This window comes from Hyla sarda, chromosome 1, assembly GCF_029499605.1.
Source record: "Hyla sarda isolate aHylSar1 chromosome 1, aHylSar1.hap1, whole genome shotgun sequence".
NCBI classification, from domain to species: domain Eukaryota; kingdom Metazoa; phylum Chordata; class Amphibia; order Anura; family Hylidae; genus Hyla; species Hyla sarda.
The window spans coordinates 388696647-388723276 of NC_079189.1; the positions used below are offsets into that span (position 1 = coordinate 388696647).

Below are 26630 nucleotides of genomic sequence, written 5' to 3' on the forward strand. Positions count from 1 at the left end.
TATAAAACTTAATATTTTTTATAAATTTTTTTTGGGAATAAAATATTTAAAAAAGCAGTTATTTTTGAATTTTTTTTTACGTTCACGCAGTTCACCGTACGGCATCATTAAAATTTTATTTTAATAGTTGGGATATTTACACACGCGGTGATACCAAATTATATATATATATATATATATATATATATATATATATATATATATATATATATATAAACAGATTTGCTGCAGCACATAAAAGTAGTGACAAGTGATTTATTTCATTCCAATCACTACGTTTCAGCCGCCCATGCGGCCTTTTTCAAGCACCAATTTTTTTTTATACTTTTGAGGTGCAGCCCACCCTGTGTCTTCCATATATATATATATATATATATATATATATATATATATATATATATTTATCTTTATATTTTTTTTACACTTTTTGGGGGTGAAATAGGGAAAATGGGACAATTTAAGTTTTTATTGGGGAAGGGGGTTTACTTTTATTTTTACACTTTAATAGTCCCCATAGGGGACTATTTAAAGCAATCATTCAATTGCTAATACTGTTCAGTGCTATGTATAGGACATAGCACTGATTAGTATTATCGGTAGAGATGAGCGAACTTACAGTAAATTCGATTCGTCACGAACTTCTCGGCTCGGCAGTTGATGACTTTTCCTGCATAAATTAGTTCAGCTTTCCGGTGCTCCAGTGGGCTGGAAAAGGTGGATACAGTCCTAGGAGACTCTTTCCTAGGAATAAATCCACCTTTTCCAGCCCACCGGAGCACCTGAAGGCTGAACTAATTTATGCAGGAAAAGTCATTAACTGCCGAGCCGAGAAGTTCGTGACGAATCGAATTTACTGTAAGTTCGCTCATCTCTAATTATCGTCATCTTCTGCTCTGATCTGCTCGATCGCAGACCAGATCAGAAGACCCGTGGAAGGCAGCGGAGGCAGGTGAGGGGACCTCCGTCTGACATGCTGGATGATCGGATCGCCGCGGCAGCGCTGCGGGCAATCCGATCACCCATTTAAGTGTCTGCAATGCTGCAGATGCCGTGATCTGTATTGATCAAGGCATCTGAGGGGGTTAAAGGGGTATTCCAGGCCAAAACTTTTTTTATATATCAACTGGCTCCGGAAAGTTAAACAGATTTGTAAATTACTTCTATTAAAAAATCTTAATCCTTCCAATAGTTAGTAGCTTCTGAAGTTGAGTTGTTGTTTTCTGTCTAACTGCTCTCTGATGACTCACGTCCTGGGAGCTGTGCAGTTCCTATGGGGATATTCTCTCATCATGCACAGCTCCCGGGACGTGACATCATCATTGAGCAGTTAGACAGAAAACTTCAGAAGCTAATAACTATTGGAAGGATTAAGATTTTTTTTAATAGAAGTAATTTACAAATCTGTTTAACTTTCCGGAGCCAGTTGATATATATAAAAAAAGATTTTGCCTGGAATACCCCTTTAATGGCGGACGTCCGCACGATCCACCATTACCGGCGGGTCCCTGGGTGTTATCAGCAGCCGGGACCTGCTGAGCATGACACGAGCATTGTGCTGATGCTCGGGGTTATGCATAGGACGTAAATGTACGTCCAGGTGCATTAAGTATCAGCTCACCAGGACGTACATTTACATCCTGCGTTGTTAAGGGGTGAAAGGGTTACTCCGGTGGAAAAAAAAAAATTTTTCAAATCAACTGGTGCCAGAAAGTTATACAGATTCGTAAATTACTTCTATTTAAAAATCTTAATCCTTCCAGTACTTAGCTGCTGTGTGCTCCACAGGAAGTTGTATTCCTTTCTGGAGTTCTTTTCAGTCTGACCACAGTGCTCTCTGCTGACACCTTAGTATGTATCAGGAACTGTCCACTGATGTGACTGAAAAGAACTCCAGAAAGTAATACAAACTCCTGTAAAGCATACAGCAGCTGATAAGTACTGGAAGGATACATTTTTAAAATTTGTTTTGCAGCGGAGTACCCCTTTAACACTGTGATCCCATTTGAGCAATATAAGGGTTGTCTAAATAAAATTTTCCAAGGTCTGACCATCTCGGAAGCAAGCAAAAGAGAGAAGCAATGGGGGACCAATAGGGACTAAACAAGAGCTTCAGCTGTAGCTGCAGGGTAATGGTGACAGGCAAGTATTTTTTTTTTCACCAGTAACAGCAATACAATTGTTTTAGAACATAAGAATACACTTTTGAACAACTTTATGCTCAGCTAGTGTATCAGCTAAAAAGGATTGCAATTGTTAGTCCAATCTTTTCACTGTAGAAAACCTTACAATTGAGGAGGTGTTTACATTTTTTTTAAATTGAAGGGAAAAAAAAAAAAAAGAAAAAAAAAAAGTGTATAAATTAAATACACTATAGTACCTATAAATGGTGGCAAAGATTAATAGCTAATTGTTCACAGCAAGTGTGCATTATCAATGCATTTAAATCTAGTGTCACAAAGCGAGGCAAGCAAGCTTGCAAATTAGACAGACATACAAATATTATATGGTGTGGGGGCAATGGTTAAAAAATATGTAAAAAAATAAATTTAAAATCAACATTTCACACATGCTCCATTTATTTGTAATCGTTAGCATACTAACTAGGCATGCAAAAAAAGAATGGACTGGTCAATCATATTCTTCATATATATTTTTTTATGTAGTATTACATGGCAGCCTGACATCACGCACACAAAATACAATTATACATCAGAAAAAAAGTCCAAAAATAGGATTACAAACAAAACACAGCTTGCAGTTCAGTCCTGTGAATTTTCTGAATAATAACTTCAAACTACTTTATCCAGGTATCGAGATGTAAGGTAACATTAAATGCAAGCACTGCATGCAGATCTAAAACGTGAGCCCCAACAAAAACCTGAAAAGAGATGAATGGTGAAATTTCTTTAATGTTCATGCACCTGACTTAACAGGTGAAATCAAATATAAACAGAAGCATAAAAAATAAAAAAAATACAGAAAAAAAATGTATATAAAACAGTAAGTACACATGTAACCATAAAGACAAAAAAAAAGTTAGAGCGCATAAAAGAAAAAAAAGAAGAGAAGGCCCAATTTGACAATACATACTGTGCGTTTCCAATTGCGCGCACACACGCACACACACACATTTACAATGTGTTACAAACTATAGTGGTGGGCTCACGGAGCCAGGCTCTGCTTTGAGATTTACATGCAGGACTCTTCAGAGTCAATAATCGTCACTTTAGAGATCTGCAGGATAGAAACACTGTTGCAAATCTAGTACTTTTGCTGAATACACAAAAAAACACGATGAATCAAGACCTTTTTAGTGTATGACAAAAAAAAAGACAAATGGATCCGCTATTCACTGAATACCCTCTGCGTTTGCTTTTCCAAAAGAACATTCAAGAAAGTACTGAAATAGCAATGGACAACTACACCAACATTACATTTTGAGCAGTAGGGGGAAAAAAAACAAAAAACAAAAAAACATTAGAAGGCATTTGCCATAAGGCTAAATATGAAACATGGCAGAAGGATTCAGTAAAAAGAACGCCACAAGGTTTTAAGTGAGTAACAGTTCAGCACTCTCGCACATTAACAGGAGGTAAGTGCTAAAACTTAGCAGCAAAGGGGAACAAAATGAAAACCCTAGAAGTATCAAGGTTACCTGCTCCCTTAATAATCGTACAGAGAAGGTTTAAATTGGAGGACACATGCGGCTTTTCTGTATCCATTGTGCACAAAACACATCACTTCCAATACTTTATAGTAACAGTGGGTGAAATACATGGTACCATAGATTATTACTCATGAAGTATACCAATATTTCAAAAGCAAGAGCTTGAAGTTCACAGAGAAAAGGAATCATGTTGGCACCAACACAGTTGTAAGCTTAGTCAACATTATAAGATGGTAACATTTAAGCCAAACTAGAAGAAACTCAGACAGTGTATAGCATCCTAGATGATGTTCAATACTCATTTTGGGGAGTGTAAGATTAACTGTAACAGCTTACGATGACGCTACTAAACAATCTGTGCAAAACAATGCTGAAAGGAGAAAAACTGAAAGCCATCCCTAAAAGCAACACCTTTTTACATGTAAACTTATGTAGTAGGATCATTTTGCTTGAGCAGACAACATTCTTAACATTAGTGTGTATTAGAACAATTTAGCGTTCATCATTTTCCAACAGAATGAAATATACTTGAAAAATAATGTATATCAAAACTTGGCATGAATAGATTTCTATTCAGCACAGCTAAAGTTTGTGCAGTTTTTGTTAATGCTATGTTTAAGAAACGTGCATGCTTGCCTGGTGCTGGAGATCAAAATTTTGCTTTCGGTGGGGGAGAAAAAGGCAGTCATGAACTTGACCGGTGCAGTCTTTTAAAGGTTTTATCATATAATAGGAAATTAATTTCTCCACTCAGCCCCTTATTTTATTTTAAAGTAGTTTTTTTCTGGTAATGGCATTGAAAAACAGGACATTTTTATAGCACTTGAAACACTAGTGGCAAGTGACTGGAAAGAAAAAATAAATAGACAGCCAAACACAAAAAGAAGAAAAGCGGAAGAAAATAAAAGAAGAGGAGGGAAAAAATTAAGTAAAAGGGAAAGTGTGGGAAGTCTGAACACTTCTCACAAGACAGACGTAACACTGGAAATATAGTTTCAACACAGTTTAACTTGGTGCAGAATAGCCCCACAACCTAAGACATCATGTCCAGGGTAAAGCCAAAGTTAGGAAATGTTGTCTTTATTTCTTGTATCAATACAATTTTTCTTTCATTCACACAGCTGCACTAGTTTGCCATATGTGATGTGGAGCTTTAGGCCAATTTACAGCCAATGAACATCCCACAGATACTAAACTGAATATTGCCAAGTGTTTGGCAAAATGTTGGTGTGAACCATAAGTCAATACTTCACAGTGCAATGTTTTGCTGGGACTCACAGCACATTTATCAATTACCCCTACTGCCTTCAACAAAGACGCTGGAAGCAAAAATAATGGACACCTACTTTACGGAAGTTAGACATACCAAACAGTTCTCTGTAGAGTAAGGAATGAGAGCTTAAGAAATACATTTTTAGCCCATTATTTCTTAATCTGCATGGCTGGTCTTGTCCTTGCGCTAAGACAACTCCTGCTTTAAAAATGAATGCTCAAAAACAGTGTCCCTCCAAACACGGCAATCTTTGAAAGTGGTTCGTTCCTAACAGAAAGACTGATAAGCATGTTGTTCAACCGAAATTACTTTTCCCTTTCTTTTGTACGCAACATCAGGGATTGTGGGTTCGCAGGAATATCAGAGTTTTTCTGTAGTCAGAAAGCAGTAAGTCTTTCTACAAATTTTACATATATTTAGATCCACAAGTTTGGCAATGGTGTCCACAATCCCATTTAGGATGTCTTCACCAAATCGTAGACATAAATATGGAAATCGTCATCAAACTTAATGAAGTAAACAGAGGGTTTGGCTTCCACTTGATGAATAACCATGCCAGTCCTTTTTGAGCCATCTTCTTTGGCATATTCCACTTGCTTCCCCACCAGGCTGTCAACCACCTCACCCGGTTCTCGTTCAGCTGGAGGAGAATCATCTATTGGTAGCAACAAGAAAAAGAAAATTAGTACAGGTTTACTTTTCTGAAAGTACATAACATACATCCAAAATTAAACCATATTCAGATAATAACTATAGGCATCTCCAATGGAAATCATCTACAATAAGTCTCCAATATATTTTCCTTTCTATAGAATGCATTCTATTTGACTTAATTACAAGAGGAAAAACACCGATTGATTTTTCATGTACAATCTAAATCTATGCTAGAAAAGAATTCATCAGACTTAAATTAGTTGGGTAAGAAACGGACAGACATGGTAGATCTTACAGTATTTGATAATAGGAAGATGTAAATTGGCTATTAAGAAACTATGAGCCACTAGATCCTTTTTCTTTAAACATAGATCATTTGTGTAAATATAAGGGATAATGCACCCCAAGGAGAAGACATTTAGAAATGCAAGAAATAAGACCACCTGCCACTTACTTCTAGATGCATAAAATGCACAGTTCCTTATAATACATGAGTAGTAGGTTTAGGACAAAGGAATTAGCTTAATGTCAACGTGTCTTAATATGGTATACAAGTTCAAATGTAAATTGCATTACCTTTTTCATTCTTTGGCATGGATGGAGAATGTCCTAATAGGTACAATAATATGATTAATATTTATTTGTAAATTAGAATAATAAAATAAAGTCACCATTCTTGGATGACAATTAGTAAAATCAGAGATTAAAGGAAAAATATAGCTCATAGAGGAGTATAATATTTGCACCACTCATGTATTATAACCAGGAAAAAATTACCAGCAATAAAACTATATACAGTTGAAGTCACAAGTTTACATATACTTAGGGTGAAGTCACTAAGTCAACAAAACTAGAACAGACAAGTCCTTTTTAAAAAAAAAAAAAAAAAATGTAAACATATTTCATTTATAATTCATTTTATTATTAATTCAGTCAGTCAGAAGTTTGCATACACAAACATGCTTGTATTTTTATATAGCTTGGGAAATTCCAGAAAACAATATCATGGCTTTAGAAGCGTTGATAGGCTGACTGACATTATTGGCACCTGTGGCAGTATTTCAAGGCCTACTTGCATCTGCTTCAAGGGAAATCAGCCAAGACTTCAGAAAAAGGGCCTCCACAAGTCTGGTACATTCTTGGGTGCAATTTTCAAACCCCAAAATTACCACGTTCATCTATTTAAATGGTGGTGATATGCAAGTTTAAACACCATGGAACCACACAGCCATTATACTTTTCAAGAAGTAGAACTGTTCTGTCTCCTAGATATAAACGTACTTTTGTGTGATAACACAATTCAATCCAAGAAAAGCAGTAAAATGTGTCCTATAGCAACATGACTTGAAAGGATGCTTAGCAAGTAAGAAGACACGGCTACAAACGGACAAAAAAAAAAAAAAGGAAAAATCTTGTTGAGATCTTGTCATTTCAAGAAACCAGAAAGTAAAAAAAACTTGTAGGCAGATCATTCCTCCATATGGAGAATTGGTGGAGATCAAAACCTGTGCAGAGGAAAAGTGGAGCAGTGGGGACCGCTAATTACCCATCTTGGCACCCTCAAGCCCCCACCCTCGGAGACGATCAGCGGCTGAGAGGGTTGTCACTTTCGTTAAGTCTCAGAAGGTGGGGGGTAGAGAGCGATGAGGATGCTAAGTTATGATGAATGTAGCTAAGGCTGCTTTCACACTATGAAGTTCACCTGTTAATAAACGTACGTTTATTAACGGGTGGTACACCCCTCACAGAATTTAATAAGGCGTGCAGTGAGCATTTACACCCCACTGGCGACACCTGTGAGGCGTAAATGCTCACTGTACCCCTTATTACATAACATGAGGGGTGTAGTTTCCAAAATGGTGTCACATATGTGTGTGTGTGAGGGGGGGGGGGGGGGGGTCTACGGTTCTGGCACTATGGTGGCTTTTGTAAACACACATGGCCTCCAATTCCGGACAAATTTTCTCTTCAAAAGCCCAACGGCGCTCCTCTTCGGAGCATTGTAGTTTGCCCGCAGAGCACTTTACATCCACATATGGGGTATGTTCTTACTCAGAAGAAATGGAGTTACAAATTTTGGGGGGCTTTTTTCCTATTTTCCCTTGTAAAAATAAAAAAATTTTGGTAACACCAGCATTTTAGTAAAAAAAAAAAATTCCCATTTTCCCATCCAAATTTTATGATAATTCGTCAAACACCTGTAGGGTGTTAAGGCTCACTATACCCATTGTTACATTCCATGAGGGGCATAGTTTCCAAAATGGGGTCACATGTGGGTATTTATTTTTTTGCGTTTATGTCAGAACCACTGTAAAATCAGCCACCCCTGTGCAAATCACCAATTTAGACCTCAAATGTACATAGTGTGCTCTCATTCCTGAGCCTTGTTGTGCGGCAGCAGAGCATTTTATGCCCACATATGGGGTATTTCTGTATTCAGGAGAAATTGTGTTACACATTTTGGCGTCTTTTTTTCCCCTTTTAACTCATGTGAAAATAAAAAGTATGGGGCTACACCAGCATGTTAGTGCTAGGAGATGTAGTTATGCAACAGCTGGAGGTACACAACTATAACTCTCAGCATGCCAAGACAGCTGTTTGGCATGCTGGGAGTTGTAGTTTTTACAAGATCCGAATGGGCCAGAGTTTAGAGACCACTGCACAGTGATCTCCAAACTGTACCCCTCTAAATCTTGCAAAACTACAAATCCCAGCTTGCTCAAACGGCTGTCTGGGCATGCTGGGAGTTGTAGTTTTGCAACATCTGGAGTGCTACAGTTTAGAGAGCACTGTATAGTGGTCTCCAAACTGTAGCCCTCCAGATGTTGCTAGGCAACTACTCACCGGCTTCCGTAGTCTTCACCAGGGAGCTGCACGTCATCGATGCCCATCGCAGGTAAGGGACATCCACCACCGACAGTCATGCTACAGTTCCCCCGTTCTGCCCGGATTACCGTCTGTGGGCAGAATGGGGGAACCAAACTTTAACCCCTCCTCCTCCGATCTGCCATTAGTCAGTCTTCTGACCGACCAATAGCAGGGATAGGAGGGGTGGCACCCCTGCCACCTAACTCCTATCCCTTCAGGGGGACCGGGGGTGTCTTGGACATCCCCGATCCCCCCCCTTATTTTCCGGGTCACCGGAGACCCGTATGACCCGGAATCGCCGGTCTGAATTGACGGTCTCAGCACCCCCCTGGGCATATGCACGGGATGCCTGCTGATAGATATCCGCAGTCATCCTGATCCGGTCCCCGACCGGCCAGCGGAGAGGACCGGAATTCCCACGGGCATACCCATACGCCCTGTGTCCTGAAGAGGTTAATACTAATGGCCAAAATGAAAACTGGAAGATTTCAGGTTTGCTTTATAAAAGCATAGTAAAAATGAGAAAAAAATATGTTCAACATTTAAGCTGCTTATTTTCTGATAACACATTCCTTTAACTTGTATGGTATTATTTTCCAAACTTGCTCTGACGTGCAGGTGTCAGTGTACAGGTGATCGGAGAAGGAGAGCTGTGACCATCACCTATTGTGAACGGTTAATGCTATAAGGCTATGTTCACATGGTAGAATGTCCATGCAGAATTCCGCATTAATATTTCACACGGATATTCCTCAGCAGCATCTGAGGAGTCTTGTTGATTACAGTGGGATTCTGCAGCACTGTTCACACGGCAGAATTTCAGAAACCTCTGGCGCAGAAATTCAGATTCCGGCATCCGCAGAAAGAACAGTCAAGTCTATTCTGTCTGCAAGGAATGCATTGCAGTCTCTGAGACGGCACATTTCCTAGCGGACCTAGCTCCCGTCGTTTAGTTAAATGTGCGCGATGTCCGCACCTATTTTTCGTGCGGCCATTCTGCACATTTATCGCCTGTGTGAAGATAGCAAAAGAGAGGTGTTACTTTTCACTGTATTCTTGCCTTTTCAGGTAAGTAGGGTTGATCCATCTGTCAGTTTCCATTTAGAGCAAGTCCCATGGACACATGGCAACAACAGACAGAATCTGACCCAATGACACAAATGGGAGAGGTTTCTGGGTATGCTCTGAAATCTGTGCATAGATTCTAAATGGAGGGGGAAGCTTAAGAGCTTTAATAAAAGTCTTTTTTGCATAAGGCTGTATTAAAAGCATAGTTGACAACACTGTACTCAGACATACAAGTCAAATTAATAACAAATTATTGTTTTATTTGTTTGGCTAATAAAGTGAGATCTATATGCCGATTTCACATCATATTCTTTAAGCCTATACCACAGACATGTTGTGAACCTAAGGCTCCTTTCAAAAATTTGTGCTTGTGATTTCCTTCTCCCGCTATCTTCTGGCGGAATAACGGCCGCAATAACGGATGTCAGAGAATTCCATTCAAGTGAAAGTGATCCTCTGTGCCAGTTATGCCTCCCGTTGGGCTCCGTCACACTAACTGCGGTTAAAAGGCAAAAAAAAAAAAAAAAGCTTTAAGACCGTTCGTTGCGGGGCCCAGCAGCAGTGTCAAAGTAGCCTAACTTTACCTCTTTTCACGGACTCTTGATTTGGTGCGGTCTTTGAAACTTCTACCCCTCCTTAGCCCTTCAGCCATGTTACAATTTGCATTATATTGTCTGCTACAGAGACAGGAGACTTTCGTACAAAGCAATGCAGTCTCATTTCATTCTATCCATGCACCTAATATTTGACACTGCATTGTCTTGCCAGTGCTAGAGTAGAAGAATGAGCGAAAGGAAACATGCCATCACTTTTTGTATATTCAGCTAGGGCTAAGTAATAGTTTCACACCCTGTTCCCCCACAGCTCATGGTCTGATATCATCCCGTCCCCCGGATGTCATTGTTAATTCCTGCTTCCGAGACAAATCATCTTAGGCTGAGTTCACACCACGTTTTTCAAATACGGTTACCGTATACGGTTTTCCACTAAAAAATGTATGGCAAAAACCGTATGCAACTATATACAACCGTATGACTCCAAATTAAAACGTATACAGTTTTTCCCCGTGCGGTTCTATCCGTTTGCATCAGTTTTTGCCAACGGTTTTGCTATTTTGTTGGAATTAGTTTTCCAGCAATTTAATAAAGTTACTATTGTTCTATTGAAATTCCAATCTGCGCATGTGTCAACTCCAAAAACGGATTAGAAAAACCGTGTGCAACCGTATTCTGAAATTCTGTGTACGGTTCTCATAGACAACAATGTTAAAAGAACCGCATACGGTTCGCATACGGTTTTCCAACCGGAGGCAAAAACGTGGTCGACAGCGTTTTTGCCTACGGTTGAAAAATCGGCAAAACCGTATCCGAGGCAAAACGGATGCAACCGTACACAACATTTGGAATACAGTTTACAATGCATTCTCTATGCATACGGTTTTGGATACGGTCGTATACGTTTTTTTTTGCGGAAAACCGTATACGGTTACCGTATTTGAAAAACGTGGTGTGAACCCAGCCTTAGCAGGAACTGCCAACTCTGTATCTATGGCTGAGGCATGGCACTGTTGGGGCAATGTGTAAAAAGGGTTTAAGTGGTATGCTATTTTTTTAGCACTACAAACAGTCTCAGTGTAGTCCTGGCCTTAGGCTTCCAACCCCTATGCCCCATACTGTCAACCCTGATAAGGGCTATGCCACTCTCTCTACGATCTGTAGCAGCAGAATTGAATGGCACATACTATACTGCATGTATTCCAGAGCAATCCTTTTCAACTCTACAGCAAACAGTGGTTATTCTACGTGAGCAAATAAAGTGTGCACCTGAGAACCAAGCCAGATTTACAGAAATGACAAAACAAAAAAGTGACATAACTAAGCTAAGTAAGCCAGGAATAACAATATAAGAATGACTTACTTGAATCTGGCATAATGCGAAGATCTCCTTCTTTGTAGTCATCTAAAAGTTGATACATGTATAAGACAGGGTCCTTTTCATAGGTTATATAAAACCATGTGTTCATAATGGGTGCTCGTGCCAAAACCATCCCTCTCCATTCATCCTTGGAGCCATCTTCTGTTTCAAACATATGTTCTACAGCTTTACCAATCATTGTGTCTGCTAAATGGGCATCGCTGATTCGAGATGATGCTTTAATGGAAAAACATTTTTTTTTAGTCTGAGTAAGCCATCCATAACTGCTTAGATCCACATGCCCTGCACATTCTGACATAATTGATTCTAGGATTTTTAAGTGGAGAAAGTATCTGTGCTGCAGTGCACTTTTAAAAACCAAGAGAGAGAGAGAGAGAGAGAGAATAGAAAACAGCAATAGATGATTGAGGTGCTAAACAAAACCTCAAACTGTATTAACAGCAACTAGAATTGCTCACTGTAATAAGAGATTAAAAGAGTACATCAGCTCAAATTAAATAATCCTCAAATTATTGATTTTCTCCTGGTGCATAGATTTGGCACATCTAGACCTGCAAGTTTCTCTTTCTTGGTTGGATTACTGGAGATCCCCTGCATGGAACGGGACAAGGCAAGTACCGTTGTCATCAGTGTCACCTGAATACCTTTCTGTACCGACAGGTTAGTGCAGGTGACACTGACAGATTTCCTTTAATAGGCACTTTTCACAACAGTCTAGGAAGCTACAAAAAGGTGTCTAAAAACTGCACTGCATCTAAATGTAAGTACTTTGGCACAAATTGAGTCAGAATTCTGGCACATTTAAATTACTAAATATCCTCCATTAAAGGGTTATTCCAGGAAAAAAACTTTTTTCTTTTTATATATCTACTGGCTCCAGAAAGTTAAACAAATTTGTAAATTACTTCTATTAAAAAATAGTTACCCTTACAGCAGTTATCAGCTGCTGAAGTTGAGTTCTTTTCTTTCTGACCACAATGCTCTCTGCTGACACCTCTGCTTGTCTCAGGAACTGTCCAAAGCATTTGAGGTTTACTATGGGGATTTGCCCCTGCTCTGAACAGTTCCTGAGACAAGCAGAGTTGTCAACAGAGAGCACTGTGGTCAGACGGAAAATAACTCAACTTCAGGAGCTGATAAGTACTGGAAGGAATAAGATTTTTTAATAGAAGTAATTTACAAATCTGTAGAGAAAATGTAGGTCGGGGGGGGCTCAATATATTTATATTATATATATCTCGAGGTGACTGTGTTGCAGGTAACCCACGTGCCAAAATAGAAAAATGTGATACAGACCTCAAGAGAATTATATATAATACATACAGTAGTAGATGTGATAGATAATCCATATCTATATATATATATATATACCCTATCTATATAGATAGAGAATATATATCAGAGTTAAGTATATAATTTATGAATGACAGATTAGTTGTACACTGAATAAAATGACATTTATTAAATTGACATTAATAAAATGGAAAATAAATGATTAGATTAAAATGATCTATACAGTCCAAACAGGGCCCTTGCTATGAACTAGTAATAGTTATTAAAAAATGATATAAAAAAATTATAGAATAAAAAAAAAAGATTATGCGAGATTCAATTATTCATGCTATAGCCACCTAGATGTGCATTGATGTTCAAGGAATAGTTATTGTTACTGCAGTAGTTGGATACAATATTGCGATCTGATAGTGTTCCACAGATTAGTGCGTATAATTAGAACTGGTGCTTAGCACCGCTCTCCGCTCCGCTGATGTGTGAGGTCCCGGGATGGTAGCTCTGCAGAAAGGAGCTCCGTGCTGCAGACTGGCACGGCTGGGCAGCCGCCTCGATGTAAACGTCCACGCAATGGGTGGATAGATTCCCGGTGTCCTCCAGGTATGGCACTGAATGCGTTCGGCCGAGTTGGGGATGATGGTGGATAAGATGCGGCGATTGAGGCAGTGAGTGGGTGCAGACGATCGGCAGTAACACCAGGCAGTGTCCTCATGACTGGGTGCGCGCGCCTGTACAGTGGTCCCAATATAGTGGTGTTCCAGCTGTTGCAATTGCAAATAGGGGTAAACGGAGATCATATTCTTGGTATAGGTGGTCTGTATAGTTTGAGTAGGTTAGCTGAATGAGTTTTGGGGAGACCCCTTCTTCAGTAGCTATATATGCTACTATACTACTATAAGCTACTACTTATACTACTACTATAAGCATATATAGCTACTGAAGAAGGGGTCTCCTCAAAAACGAGTTTAGCTAACCTACCCAAACTATACAGACCACCTATACCAAGATTATTATCTCCGTTTACCCCTATTTGCAACAGCTGGAACCCCCAGCGCACCCAGCCACGAGGACGCTGCCTGGTATGACTGCCAATCGTCTGCACCCACTCACCGCATCTTATCCATCATCACCAACTCGGCCGGACGCATCCCGTGCCATACCTGGAGGACACCGGGAATCTATCCACCCATTGCGTGGACGTTTACATCGAGGCGGCTGCCCAGCCGTGCCAGTCTGCAGCACGGAGCTCATTTATGCAGAGCTACCATCCCGGGACCTCACACATCAGCAGAGCGGAGAGCGGTGCTAAGCACCAGTTCTAATCATACGCACTATTCTGTGGAACACTATCAGATCGCAATATTGTATCCAACTACTGCAGTAACAATAACTATTCATTGAACATCAATGCGCATCTAGGTGGCTATAGCATGAATAATTGAATCACGCATAATCTTTTTTATTCTATCATTTTTTTAATATTTTTTACTAGTCCATAGCAAGGGCCTTGCATGGACTGTATATATAATTTTAAATCCAATCATTTATTTTCCATTTTATTAATGTCAATTTAATAAATGTCTTCATTTTATTCAATGTACAACTAATCTGTCATTCCTAAATTATATATTTAACTATTTTATATATTATTATAATTCTATCTATCTAGCTATCCATACACCCTATCACATCTACCACTATTTATATATATATATATCTTGAGGTCTGTATCACATTTTTCTAATTTACAAATCTGTTTAACTTTCCGAAGCCAGTTGAATATATATATATATATATATATATATATATATATAAGTTTTTTTCCTGGAATACTCTAATACTTATCAAAACAAAGAACAGGTGGAACAAACAGTAGTATTTTGAATAAAAGAATATACTGTGGATCTTCCAGGCTCTAACATACAAAAAAGACCATGTAGATTAGCACATTGTTTTCAGTAAATGCAATATAACATTGATCATATTAGAACACTTACCAACTCTGTCTGGAAGTACTTCAAGAGCAGACACCCTTTCATCTTTGTGAAGCTCAAGTCCATATACACAATCAAATCCATCATATTTTATAAGATAAAGTGAAGGGTTGACTGGTACTTGATCCAAAACTGTTCCTTTCCATTGAGTTATTGGACCGCTGCCCTCCTTCCAGCCATGCTGTATTCTACATCCAACAATATTTCTTCTTGGTTGTGAGATTGGTTTACTTGGTCCCATATTGCTTCGATGTTTCCTAAAAGTAACAACAATCATTCTGAGACCGTATGCAACCTTAGATACTATTTAACAGCTGTGCTTTATTTAACCCTAAAGTCAATAGCATTGACCAACTTTACTGACAAAAGAATAGGTGGTTATGTAACTCCTTGAGAAAAGTTACATGGGCCCACAATGTTGTTTTATATAATAAGCCAAATGTGTGGATGACAACTGCAAATGTTAAACTGCAGCTTCCCAGACCCTACAAAATAAAACATTTATAAAATGTGTGTGTATGATATACACACACACATATATTATATATTATATATTTATATATATATATATATATATATATATATATATATATATATATATATATATATATATATATAATATACAGTTGTTACTTACCTTACAATATTTATTAGTTGTATGTAGAATCTATTGTATGTAATGAGACCATAACTATAGAAAACTGGCATTTGGTTTCAAAGTCTACAAAATATCATTCAAATGAAGAAAACAATAAAAAATAAAGATGAAAAGAAAAGTGACAAAAGAACTAATACAGACAAATTAACCTGTTGGGGATGGAGGGCGTACCTGTACGACCTAAGCCCGCTCCCTGTCTATAACACGGGGCCAGTCATAGTGTGTCAGGTCCGGCACCTAGCAACGGCCAGGACCTGTGGCTAATAGGACAGGGCACTGATCGCGGTGCCGCGTGCTATTAACCCTTTAGACGCGGCGTTCAAAGTTGAACGCCGCTATCACGATCACACCCTATCGGTCCAGCTAAGACGCTAGAGAGAGTGTGATGGTGCAAGGGTTAAAGCCGCCAGACCTCTGGGTATCCACTACTAGTCCCAGCAAGTCACCAAATTAACCCTTAGATAAACTTGTTTCCACCAGAGCTGCCTTCAGAAAGGTGAGCTCATATATTTAGAGATCAAAGACCAGAGCTGATTAATTAAACATTTAATCTGATAAAAGGTATCACAGTTCTATATATAAAAATACAGGAACAAATTACATACAGGTACAAAAATATATAACAGAGTTTTGCAAGACAAGTTCAGAAAACAAAAGATGAAGTTCTTACAGCATGATGGTATCAGTCCATGAGAGTGAGAGTCCAGCTGTTCTTAGGATGGTCTTGTCAGCTTGTGGCACAGCCTTGAACACCCTGAGTCTAGCATTGTTAAATATTATATATCTGCCTTTTTGGAGGGAGACTCCATTCCCCCCTCCCCTCTGATCCCACCAGGGGAGCATCTCTGTTCCTGGCCCTCTTATCTGGTTGATTATATGATGGGACCAGAGTGCATGACTTCCTGCTGCTTCAAAAGGAGATGTAAACCAACAGCCAGACCCCCAATAAAATGCAATAGACAAAAGGATACACAGTCTGAATGACCTCTTACCCATGTCTTGGATAATACATCACACACAGTTATAATTTATAATACACATATAGGATTTTAATAATCAGGCCTTGAGCCTGACAGCCGCATCTAAAGTGAAAGTAAACCATTAAAGGTTAGCTCAGGGGGCTGTTTGCAATTGCTGCGGTGAAATCGTGGCATCCCTAACAGCTTACAGGACAGCAGGGACCCTACCTGCCTCCTCACTGTCCGATTGCCGAATGACTGCCCAGTGCCTGAGATCCAGGCAGGAGCAGTCAAGCGGCAGAATCATTGATCAATTGCTTCCTATGAGAAACCATTGATCAATGGAAAAGATCAGTGTGTGCAGTGTTATAGCCCCCTATGGGAGATATAACACTGCAAAAAAAGTGAATAAAGATCATTTAACACATTCCCTAATAAAAGTTTGAATCACCCCCCTTTTCCCGTTAAAAAAAGTGTAAATAAAAATAAGCATATGTGGTATCGCCGCGTGCGGAAATGTCTGATTTATAAAAATATATAGTTAATTAAACCGCACGGTCAATGGCGTACGCGCAAAAAAATTCCTAAGTCCAAAATAGCGTATTTTTGGTCACTTTTTACATCATGAAAAAATTCAGTGATCAAAGTCGGATCAATGCAAAAATGGTACCGCTAAAAACTTCAGATCACTGTGCAAAAAATGAGCCCTCATACCGGCCCGTACACGGAAAAGCAAAAAAGTTATAGGGGTCAGAAGATGACAATTTTAAACGTATAAATTTTCCTGCATGTAGTTATGATTTTTTTCAGAAGTACGACAAAATCAAACCTATATAAGGCTGGGTTCACACCACGTTTTGTACTCACGGTTCCCGTATACGGCTGGGAGGAGGGGGGCGGGGCTTAATAGCGGCACCCGCACTCAGCCGTATAGGGGAACCGTATTTAATGCATGTCTATGAGCCGACCGGAGTGAACGGCAGCCTCCGGTCGGCTGCATTTTCGGCCGTATGCGGTTTCCTGTCCGCAGGCAAAAACGTGGTCGACCGTGTTTTTGCCTATGGTCGAGAAACCGCATAAGGCCAAAAATGCAGCCGACCGGAGGCTGCGGTTCACTCCGGTCGGCTCATAGACATGCATTAAATACGGTTCCCCTATACGGCTGAGTGCGGGCGCAGCGATCAAGCCCCGCCCACCCTCCTCCCAGCGGTATACGGGAACCGTAAGTACAAAACGTGGTGTGAACCCAGCCTAAGTAAACTGAGCTGCCGGGAAGCTTTTACTTTCGATATACAACGATCTGTGCCGCGCGCTATTAGTCCTGGCTATCATTAGCAGCCGGGACCCACCCGGTGTAATGCAGGGTCACGGCGTGACCCCGTTTTAAACACCAGGACCAGGTGCAGGGCGTACAGGTACGCCCTGCGTCCTTAAGAGGTTAAAGGGGTACTCCAGCGGAAATATATATAAATATATTTAACTGGTGCCAGAAAGTTAAACAGGTTTGCAAATTACTTCTATTAAAAAATCTTAATCCTTCCAGCACTTATTAGCTGCTGAATACTACAGAGGAAATTTTCTTTTTTGAACACAGCGCTGACATCACGAGTACAGTGCTCTCTGGTGACCTCTCTGTCCATAGCAGCATATGTTTGCTATGGGGATTTATTCCTACTCCTTAAAATGGACAGAGATGTCAGCAGAGAGCTCTGTGTTCCAAAATTAAAATGATTTCCTCTGTAGTATTCAACAGCTAATAAGTACTGGAAGGATTAAGATTTTTTTATAGAAGTAATTTACAAATCTGTTTAACTTTCTGGCACCAGTTATTAAAAAAAAATAAAAAAATAAAAATAAAAAAAACACTGGGGTAGTCCAGTGGTGAAAAACTTATCCCCTATCCTAAGGATAGGGGATAAGTTTGAGATCGCGGGGGGTCCGACCGCTGGGGCCCCCTGCGATCTCTCTGTACGCGGGCCAGGCTCTCTGGCCAGATAGCGGGTGTCGAGGCTCGTACAGGAGATCGCGGGGGCCCCAGTGGTCGGACCCCCCACAATCTGCAACTTAGGGGATAAGTTGTTCACCACTGGACTACTCCTTTAAGGACCCAGCCAATTTTCAGTGTAGGAACCGGCCATTTTTTGCACATCTGACGACTGTCACTTTAAGAATTAATAACTCTGGGATGCTTTAACCTTTCATTCTGATTCAGAGACTGTTTTTTCGTGACATTTTCCACTTTATGTTAGTGGTAAATTTTTGTCGATACTTGCATCATTTCTTGGTGAAAAATTCCAAAATTTGATGAAAAAAATTGAAAATTTTGCATTTTTCTAACTTTGAAGCTCTCTGCTTGTAAGGAAAAATAGATATTCCAAATAAATTATATATTGATTAACATATACAATATGTCTACTTTATGTTTCCATCATAAAGTTGATATTTTTTACTTTTGGAAGACACCAGAGGGCTTCAAAGTATAGCAGCAATTCTTCAATTTTTCAAAAATGTTTCAAAATCTGAATTTTTCAGGGACCAGTTCAGTTTTGAAGTGGATTTGAGGGGTCTTCATATTTGAAATACCCCACAAATGACCCCATTATAAAAACTGCACCCCTCAAAGTATTCAAAATGACATTCAGTTAGTGTGTTAACCCTTTAGGTGTTTCACAGGAATAGCAGCAAAATAAAGGAAAAAAATCAAAATCTTCATTTTTTTTACACTCACATGTTCTTGTAGACCAAGTTTTTCAATTTTTGCAAGGGGTAATAGGAGAAAATGTACCCCAAAATTTGTAACCCAATTTCTCTCGTGTAAGAAAATACCTCACATGTGTATGCCAAGTGTTCGGCGGGAGCAGTAGAGGGCTCAGAGGAGGAGGAGTCACATTTGGCTTTTGGAAAGCAAATTTTGCTGAAATGGTTTTTGGTGAGCATTTAGGAAGCCCCTATGGTGCCAGAACAGAAAAAAAACAAAAAACACATGGCATACTATTTTGGAAACGACACCGCTCAAGGGACGTAACAAGGGGTACAGTGAGCCTTAACACCTCATAGGTGTTTCACGACTTTTTGTTAAAGTTGGATGTGTAAATGAAAAAAAAAAAAAAAAATGTTCACAAAAATGCTGGTTCTTCCCCCAAATTTTACATTTTTGCAAGGGGTAATAGGAGAAAATGACCCCCAAAATTTATAACCCCATTGCTTCTGAGTATGGAAATACCCCATGTGTGGACGTCAAGTGCTCTGCTGACGCACTACATTGCTCAGAAGAGGAGGAGAGCCATTATGCTTTTGGAGAGTGAATTTGTTTGGAATGGAAGTCAGGGGCCATGTGCGTTTACAAAGCCCCCCGTTGTGCCAGAACAGTGGATCCCCCCCCCCCACATGTGACCCCATTTTGGAAACTACACCCCTCACAAAATTGAATAAGGGGTGCAGTGAGTATTTACACCCCACTGACATTTTCAAGGACCACTGTTCCAAAAATCAGTTTTACACCTGTGGGGCGTAAATGCTCACTGTACCCCTTATTACATTACATGTTCTGGCACTACGGGGGCTTTGTAAACACACGTGGCCTTCAATTCCGGCCAATTTTTCTCTTCAAAAGCCCAATGGCGCTCCTTCTCTTCTTAGTATTGTAGTGTGCCTGCAGAGCACTTTACATCCACATATGGGGTATGTTCTTACTCAGAAGAAACGGGGTTACAAATTTTGGGGGGCTTTCTTCCTATTTTCCCTTTTGAAAATGAAAAATTTAGGGTAACACCAGCATTTTAGTGAAAAATTTTTTCTTCATTTTCCCATCCAACTTTAACGAAAATTCGTCAAACACCTGTGGGGTGATAAGGTTCACTATACCCCTTGTTACATTCCGTGAGGGGTGTAGTTTCCAAAATGGGGTCACATGTTGGAATTTTTTTGCGTTCACGTCAGAACCACTGTAAAATCAGCCACCCCTGTGCAAATCACCAATTTAGGCCTCAAATGTACATAGTACGCTCTCACTCCTGAGCCTTGTTGTTCTCCCGCAGATAACTTTACACCCACATATGGGGTATTTCCGTACTCAGGAGAAATTACGTTACAAATTATTATTATTCTTTTCTCCTCCTTTTACAGCTTGTGAAAATAAAAAGTATGGGGCAACATCAGCATGTTAGTGTAAATATTTTATTTTATATTATATATATATATATATATATATATATATATATATATATATATATTTATTATTATTATTATTTTTTACACAGTTGTAGCCCCCAACTTTTACTTTTCATAAGGGGTAAAGGGAGAAAAAGCCCCCCAAAATTTGTAGTGCAATTTCTCCTTAGTACGGAAATACCCCATATAAAGGCCCTAAACTGTTTCCTTGAAATACGACAGGGCTCCGAAGTGAGAAAGCGGCATGCGCATTTGAAGACTAAATTAGGGATTGCATAGGGCTGGACATTGGGAATCACTGGCATAGAATACCCCTATCAGGGTGCCTCCAGCTGTTGCTAAACTCCCAGCATGCCTGGACAGTCAGTGGCTGTCCGGAAATGCTGGGAGGAGTTGTTTTGAAACAGCTGGAGGCTCTGTTTTGAAAACACTGCCATACGATCGGTTTTTCATTATTATTTTGGGGGGGGGGGGGGGGGAACAGTGTAAGGGGGTGTATATGTAGTGTTTTACCCTTCATTATGTGGTAGTGTAGTGTAGTGTTTTTAGGGTAAATTCGCACTGGCGGGCTACGGTGAGTATCCCGCTAGGGAAAAATTTGCTGCAGCTCAAACTTGAAGCAGGAAACTTACTGTAAACAGCTGGAGGCACACTGGTTGGAGAACCTTCAGTTTGGTTGGAAAATACTGAGTTAGGTAACAGAACCTGTGTGCCTCCAGCTGTTGCAAGACTACAACTCCCAGCATGTACTGATCGCCGAAGAGCATGCTGGAAGATTTAGTTATGCAACAGCTGGAGGTACACAACTACAACTCCCAGCATGCCGAGACAGCTTTTTGGGAATGCTGGGATTTGCAGTTTTGCAACATCTGGAGAGCTACAGTTTAGAGACAACTGCACAGTGATCTCCAAACTGCAGCCCTCCAGCTGTTGCAAAACTACAAATCCCAGCATGCCCAAGCAGCTGTAGTTGTAGTTTTGCAACATCTGGAGGGCTACAGTTTAGAGACCACTGTATAGTGGTCTCACACTGTAGCCCTCCAGATGTTGCTAGGCATCTCACCAGCTTTTGTAGGATCCAGCCGCACGTCATCGCCGCCGGCCGATCACCGCAACCGATCATCGCCCCTGGGCATTTGCACGGGGTGCCTGCTGATCGATATCAGAAGTCACCCCGGAATTCCCACGGAGGTACCGGTACGTCATGGGTCCTTAAGACCCAGGGTGTCATGACGTAGCGGTACGTCATGGGTCCTGTAGGGGTTAAGTGCTTACAAACGTCAGTACTAGCTACAATGGGCACAGTGTAACGGATATACATACCTCACCTGTTGTCTAAAGCAGCAGTTTGTTGTGGCAAATGTAAAGAGCTGTTTTACCGGTGAAATGCCCAGTTTGATTGGCTAATATTCGACCATTCATATGGGCTATGGATCCAGACTGCTTCTGGAACTGTGTGTCATGTTCTCTTTCAAGTTATGCTAAATGCTAAAAATACTGCAAGCCGAGACCAAGTAACTTAAGGAATCACTCTATAATATAATTATGGGGGTGATATAACATCATGCAGTTCTCTGGAATAAATCATGTATCTGCAGCAACTATATCTAAGCACACAAACACACAAATAAGCCAAATAAACAATGGTTCTTCCATACTCACTTGTGAGAAGTCCTTTTCTTCATCATATTTGCAGAAACACCTGCATGTGCTGCTAGATAAGAAAACAACATTTAGTTTGTACTGCTTGACATGTGAACTAAGCAGTGTTTCAAAAGCCTGTCCTAAAAGGCAGCGGACAGCATTAAGCAATGGAATACAGATGTGCTGTCTTGTAACTTACATCCCTGTAGATTTCTTCTCCCCCTGAATATAATCACTTCCTGCTTTCTACTCAGAACTATGGCTGTTCAAAGCCCACACTTTCCCACAAACACCCTTGCTTGCATGTGCAAAGAAGAATAACTAAGCTAGTAAGTACTTCCCGATCAGACCATGAGGATGCAGATGAACTGAGCATGTGTGACCGCCTAAGTTGGTCGTAACCAAGGGCAGCAGGTTACCACAATAAAGCAGGCACATGGGGAGTCTTTGTACATTTAACATGTTTCATGTCAAATAATGCATCAATTTAGACCTATTTGTGAGCTTTTTGAGACAACCCCTTTAAAAGAACTGTCAGAAGAGGCACCCACACTAACCAGTGGTCCTGTGGGTGATGCTGATAAAAACAATGCTTACAATGCCCGAATCCATCACTCTGTAAGTCTGATATTTTCTTCTTTCTGAATCTGCGAATAAGCAGCTAGATGCATGGCGGGGTAACAATCCAGCCTTTTTGCACTATGACGTTAGCGCTTTTCCTTCAGTGCTCGGCCGGGCAAATCATTATTCTCTGCCTCCCTCCGCCTCTCCCCCCTCCTCACTGCTCTGTAATTGTGTTTATTGCGCATGTGCCCCTTCCTGGTTACACCCAGAAGCGGCCTCAGCATGGTTATGAAGCCGCGCTGAGGCCGCTGCTGGGTGTAACGAGGAAGGGGTACATGCGCAATAAACGCAATTACAGAGCAGTGAGGAGGGAGGAGAGGAGGAGAATAATGATTAGCCCAGCAGAGCATTGAAGGAAAAGCGCTAACGTCATAGTGCCAAACGGCTGGATTATTACCCCGCCCATGCAACTAGCGGCTTATTCGCATATTCAGAAAGAAGAAAATATCAGACAAAGAGAGACTGATATGGGCACTGTAAGCATCATTTGTATTAACGTCATTTTTATCAGGCAGTACCGCTGGTTAGTGTGGGTGCCTCCCCTGACAGTTTTCCTTTAACTGTTTCTGTGAAAAAACTATTGACTGGAAGACTGTAAACCATGCAAAAAAAAAAAAAGTCACAGGACACTTTCCGGGCAGTTTGGTTCTCAAGCTCCTATTAAAATCAATTGATATTCTAGGGTGGTCCCCCAACGCTGGTCATGGCTCAGCAAAAGCATGTTATTTGCCACTGTGCGCAAACCCCTACCCCAATACTTCTACATTTACCACTCCATTGACACAGCAGTTTGGGTCCCCTCTACATGTGTTTACACTTCAGTGTACCCTAAGATACAAACCAAATGCCACCCCCACCCCCCCCAACCACCAAAACATCAAAGAGATTAACCCTTAGAGCAGTAGTTCCCAATCTGGAATATGCATACTAGTCCTGCAGAAGAAAGTCCTGGCCAGGCAGTTACTGCTGTTATGTTGTGTGTGGAAGAGATCTGTGGTCCTCAGTGACTGCCCGTATCTGCTACATGCTAAAGGGGTAGAACCTGTGATGATGTTAGAGTCATGTGCCCTGTACATGTGGGGGCAGAGCTACTCAGCAGGGAGAGAAGAAAGCCCGAAAGGGAGCCCAGTGAGAAATCATAATGTATTATACTCCCAAGGCTGAAGTCACTAGAGGAGATTTATTAAAACCTGTGTAGGCTGAAAAATAAAAAGAAGCGATCTGATTGGTCTCTATGGTTAACTACACCACTCTTTCTCTGCACAGATCTTGAAAAATGTCCCACTGTTTGTGTGTATATTCTATCTAACTATATATATATATATATATATATATATATATATATATATATATATATATATATATATATATATATCTATATCTATCTAGTATGACCATTTAAAAAAAAAAAAATAATGTTTGTTGTAAAAAGTGTATGGCCACTTATATAATCTTTTCGTGTTCCAGGTAGCACTTAAAGGGGCTATCCACCATAAGGTGATTTAAGTACATACCTGCCAGGCTATCTGGGTATTTCCTTTTGGAGTTTGGTCTCAAACTACACATCCCATAGTTCCATGTTTGTGTAGTTACATTCCTCCCTCCCACACATCAGCCACCCCACCCATTTCAGCACAAATAAGCTCAAAAGACCAGTGTTTTTTTTATAATCAGGGTGCCTACAGCTGTTGCTAAATTATCTCTGTCGCGCCACCCATTGAAGGAGGGCTGGCTCCCTTTGCACAACTGACAAGTGATATCAGGTCTCGACGCACTGCTACCTGGGAAATCCTGAGACCCGAGTAATTTTGTATGCTGTTAAAAATAAATATTGGGGTGAAAATCACTTAAAAATTGAGAGACCACCGTCACACACAGGTACAGTACAGACGCTATATTATTAACTACACTAACTTTACAGCCCCTGTAACAGTCAAATAAAAAACAAATTCCTGGAATACCCCTTTAAAATTTTCAGATAAACTTACCTGCATCAGCTCTTGATCGCTGAGCGGCTGCCTTTCCAAATGGAGTCTTCATTCATCTGTGTATGCACGGCAGCAATGCTGCCAAACTAGGGTGAAAACAAGTCACTCCAAGTTTGATGTAGTAACTCTAGTCTACATGAAAAAGACACCTTTTTTCCCACCGTGCAGACAAAGATCTCTTTAAGCATGAAGTGCTCTTGCCAAACGATAAGTTCTCTGCAAAACAAAAAAAATTATTTGTAAGTTATCTGGGAATGTGTGTATAAAGAATTTTTAATTATTTAAAGAGCAAATCTAGGATGTGTGTTAAAATTTTGGTGGCACCTACAAGCACGAGATTTGTGCAAGACTACAGCAAATTTTGCGGGAGTCCCTTGCAAGTCTATCCAACAACTGCAAAATCTGTATCTTGAACGCTGTAGCATCAAGCTTAGAGGTGCCCTTAAAACTAACACGTATCCTGCAGCCCAAGCAAAATCGACTCATTTCTTAATAAAAAATAAAATACAAGTATTTTCTGTACAGAACCATTGGCAGATAGGCTGGTCTTCTATTGTAAAATCCTATGGTCTCCTGAATACATTGCAGGGGTGCCGACGGGACCACTAGGCACTAGGGATAACTGGCATTTAATGTTTAAATGCTGGACATCAGAGTGATCTGTCATAACCGGCAGATGACTGCTGCGGACAGCATCTGCCAGTTCTGATGCGGACCCCTCATCATATCCATGATGTACATCCAGAGTGGGGAAGGGGTTATGCTATAAGTAATAACAGGTTAATAGCTATTTACTTTAGGGGTATATCATTTGTTTGTAATACACTTTAGGGGCAGCACAAACATATTCCAGGCAGAGAGTCTGTGGGCAGCAGGTGCCAGCAGTAAAAGCCAGTTGCTCAATGCTTGCCTCGGACACACACCTTCCTGAGCAGTGGATGTCAGAGTAAGTGAGCCGCGGTACAGAGGGATGTGAGCCAATTACAGAAGCTAGACAATTTTTTTTTTCTGTGATATAACCAGTATGCTTTAATGCACCAGGCCACACATTAATGTCCTGATTGGCCGTCAGAATATCTAAGGTAAGCGCATAAGCGGGGCTCACTTCATAGACTAAGTGATGGCTGCTATTAGCAGCCATGCACTTCCAGCCAATAACAGAATGGCAACCTCACCATTCATCCCTTCACGACCCTTTGAATATTGATTTGTGGCTTTTGTTTTGTTCCTCCTCACCCTTTATCTTTTCACTGACAGTTGTATTAGGGCTCATTTTTGTGGGACAAAATGTACTTTACAGTGGCACACTTTATTTTATCATATAATGAATTATGAAGCCAAAAAAAAATATGGAATTGCGCATTGTTACGTACTGGCACTTCATGAGGTTAACTCCTTAAGAGCCGTGATTAACAGAAATCAGAGCACTTCAACTGGGGCCAGAAAGTTATACAGATTTGAAAATGAACTTTGTTTAAAAATTATAATCTTTCCAGTACTCATCAGCTACTGTATGCTCCAGAGGAAATTGTGTAGTTCTTTCCAGTAGGACCACAGTGCTCTCTGCTGACAACTCTGTCCATGTCAGGTACTTTCCAGAGCAGGAGAGGTTTGCTATGGGGATTTGCTCCTCTTTGGACAGTTCCTAACACCAACAGAGGTGTCAGCAGAGCGCAAAAATGATTGTCCCGCTAACCAATAGACACCCTCACACGTATGCGGGGGTTTGATCTGTTTGTTCGCCCACTAGAGGTCCTCTCACTTGCTCCAATCTGCTGACAAAAGAGCCTACTGAGCCAAGCATTATGAAAAGATAGCCGATGACACCAAGTATGCAA

The 26630-nt window shown here is 40.4% G+C and overlaps 1 protein-coding gene across 9 annotated transcripts in view; it reads right to left on the reverse strand.

Annotated features, from left to right (window-relative positions):
* Positions 1-2162: 2162 nt before the first annotated feature.
* Positions 2163-26630, reverse strand: part of SPIN1 (spindlin 1) — a 75233-nt gene continuing 50765 nt past the window's right edge. For 6 of the 9 annotated variants that reach the window (XM_056525329.1, XM_056525301.1, XM_056525322.1 and 3 more), the window contains exons 2-7: positions 24793-25008; positions 22199-22250; positions 14753-15006; positions 11448-11681; positions 6171-6203; positions 2164-5595 (exon numbers count right to left, since the gene is read on the reverse strand). In XM_056525329.1, coding sequence (XP_056381304.1) covers positions 5396-5595; positions 6171-6203; positions 11448-11681; positions 14753-15006; positions 22199-22250; positions 24793-24844 — 825 coding nt within the window. In that variant the 5' untranslated portion in view covers positions 24845-25008 and the 3' untranslated portion in view covers positions 2164-5395. Of the gene's footprint in view, positions 5596-6170; positions 6204-11447; positions 11682-14752; positions 15007-22198; positions 22251-24792; positions 25009-26630 lie in introns of all 9 variants that reach the window. The other 3 variants (XM_056525354.1, XM_056525375.1, XM_056525365.1) reach the window with 3 other exon arrangements.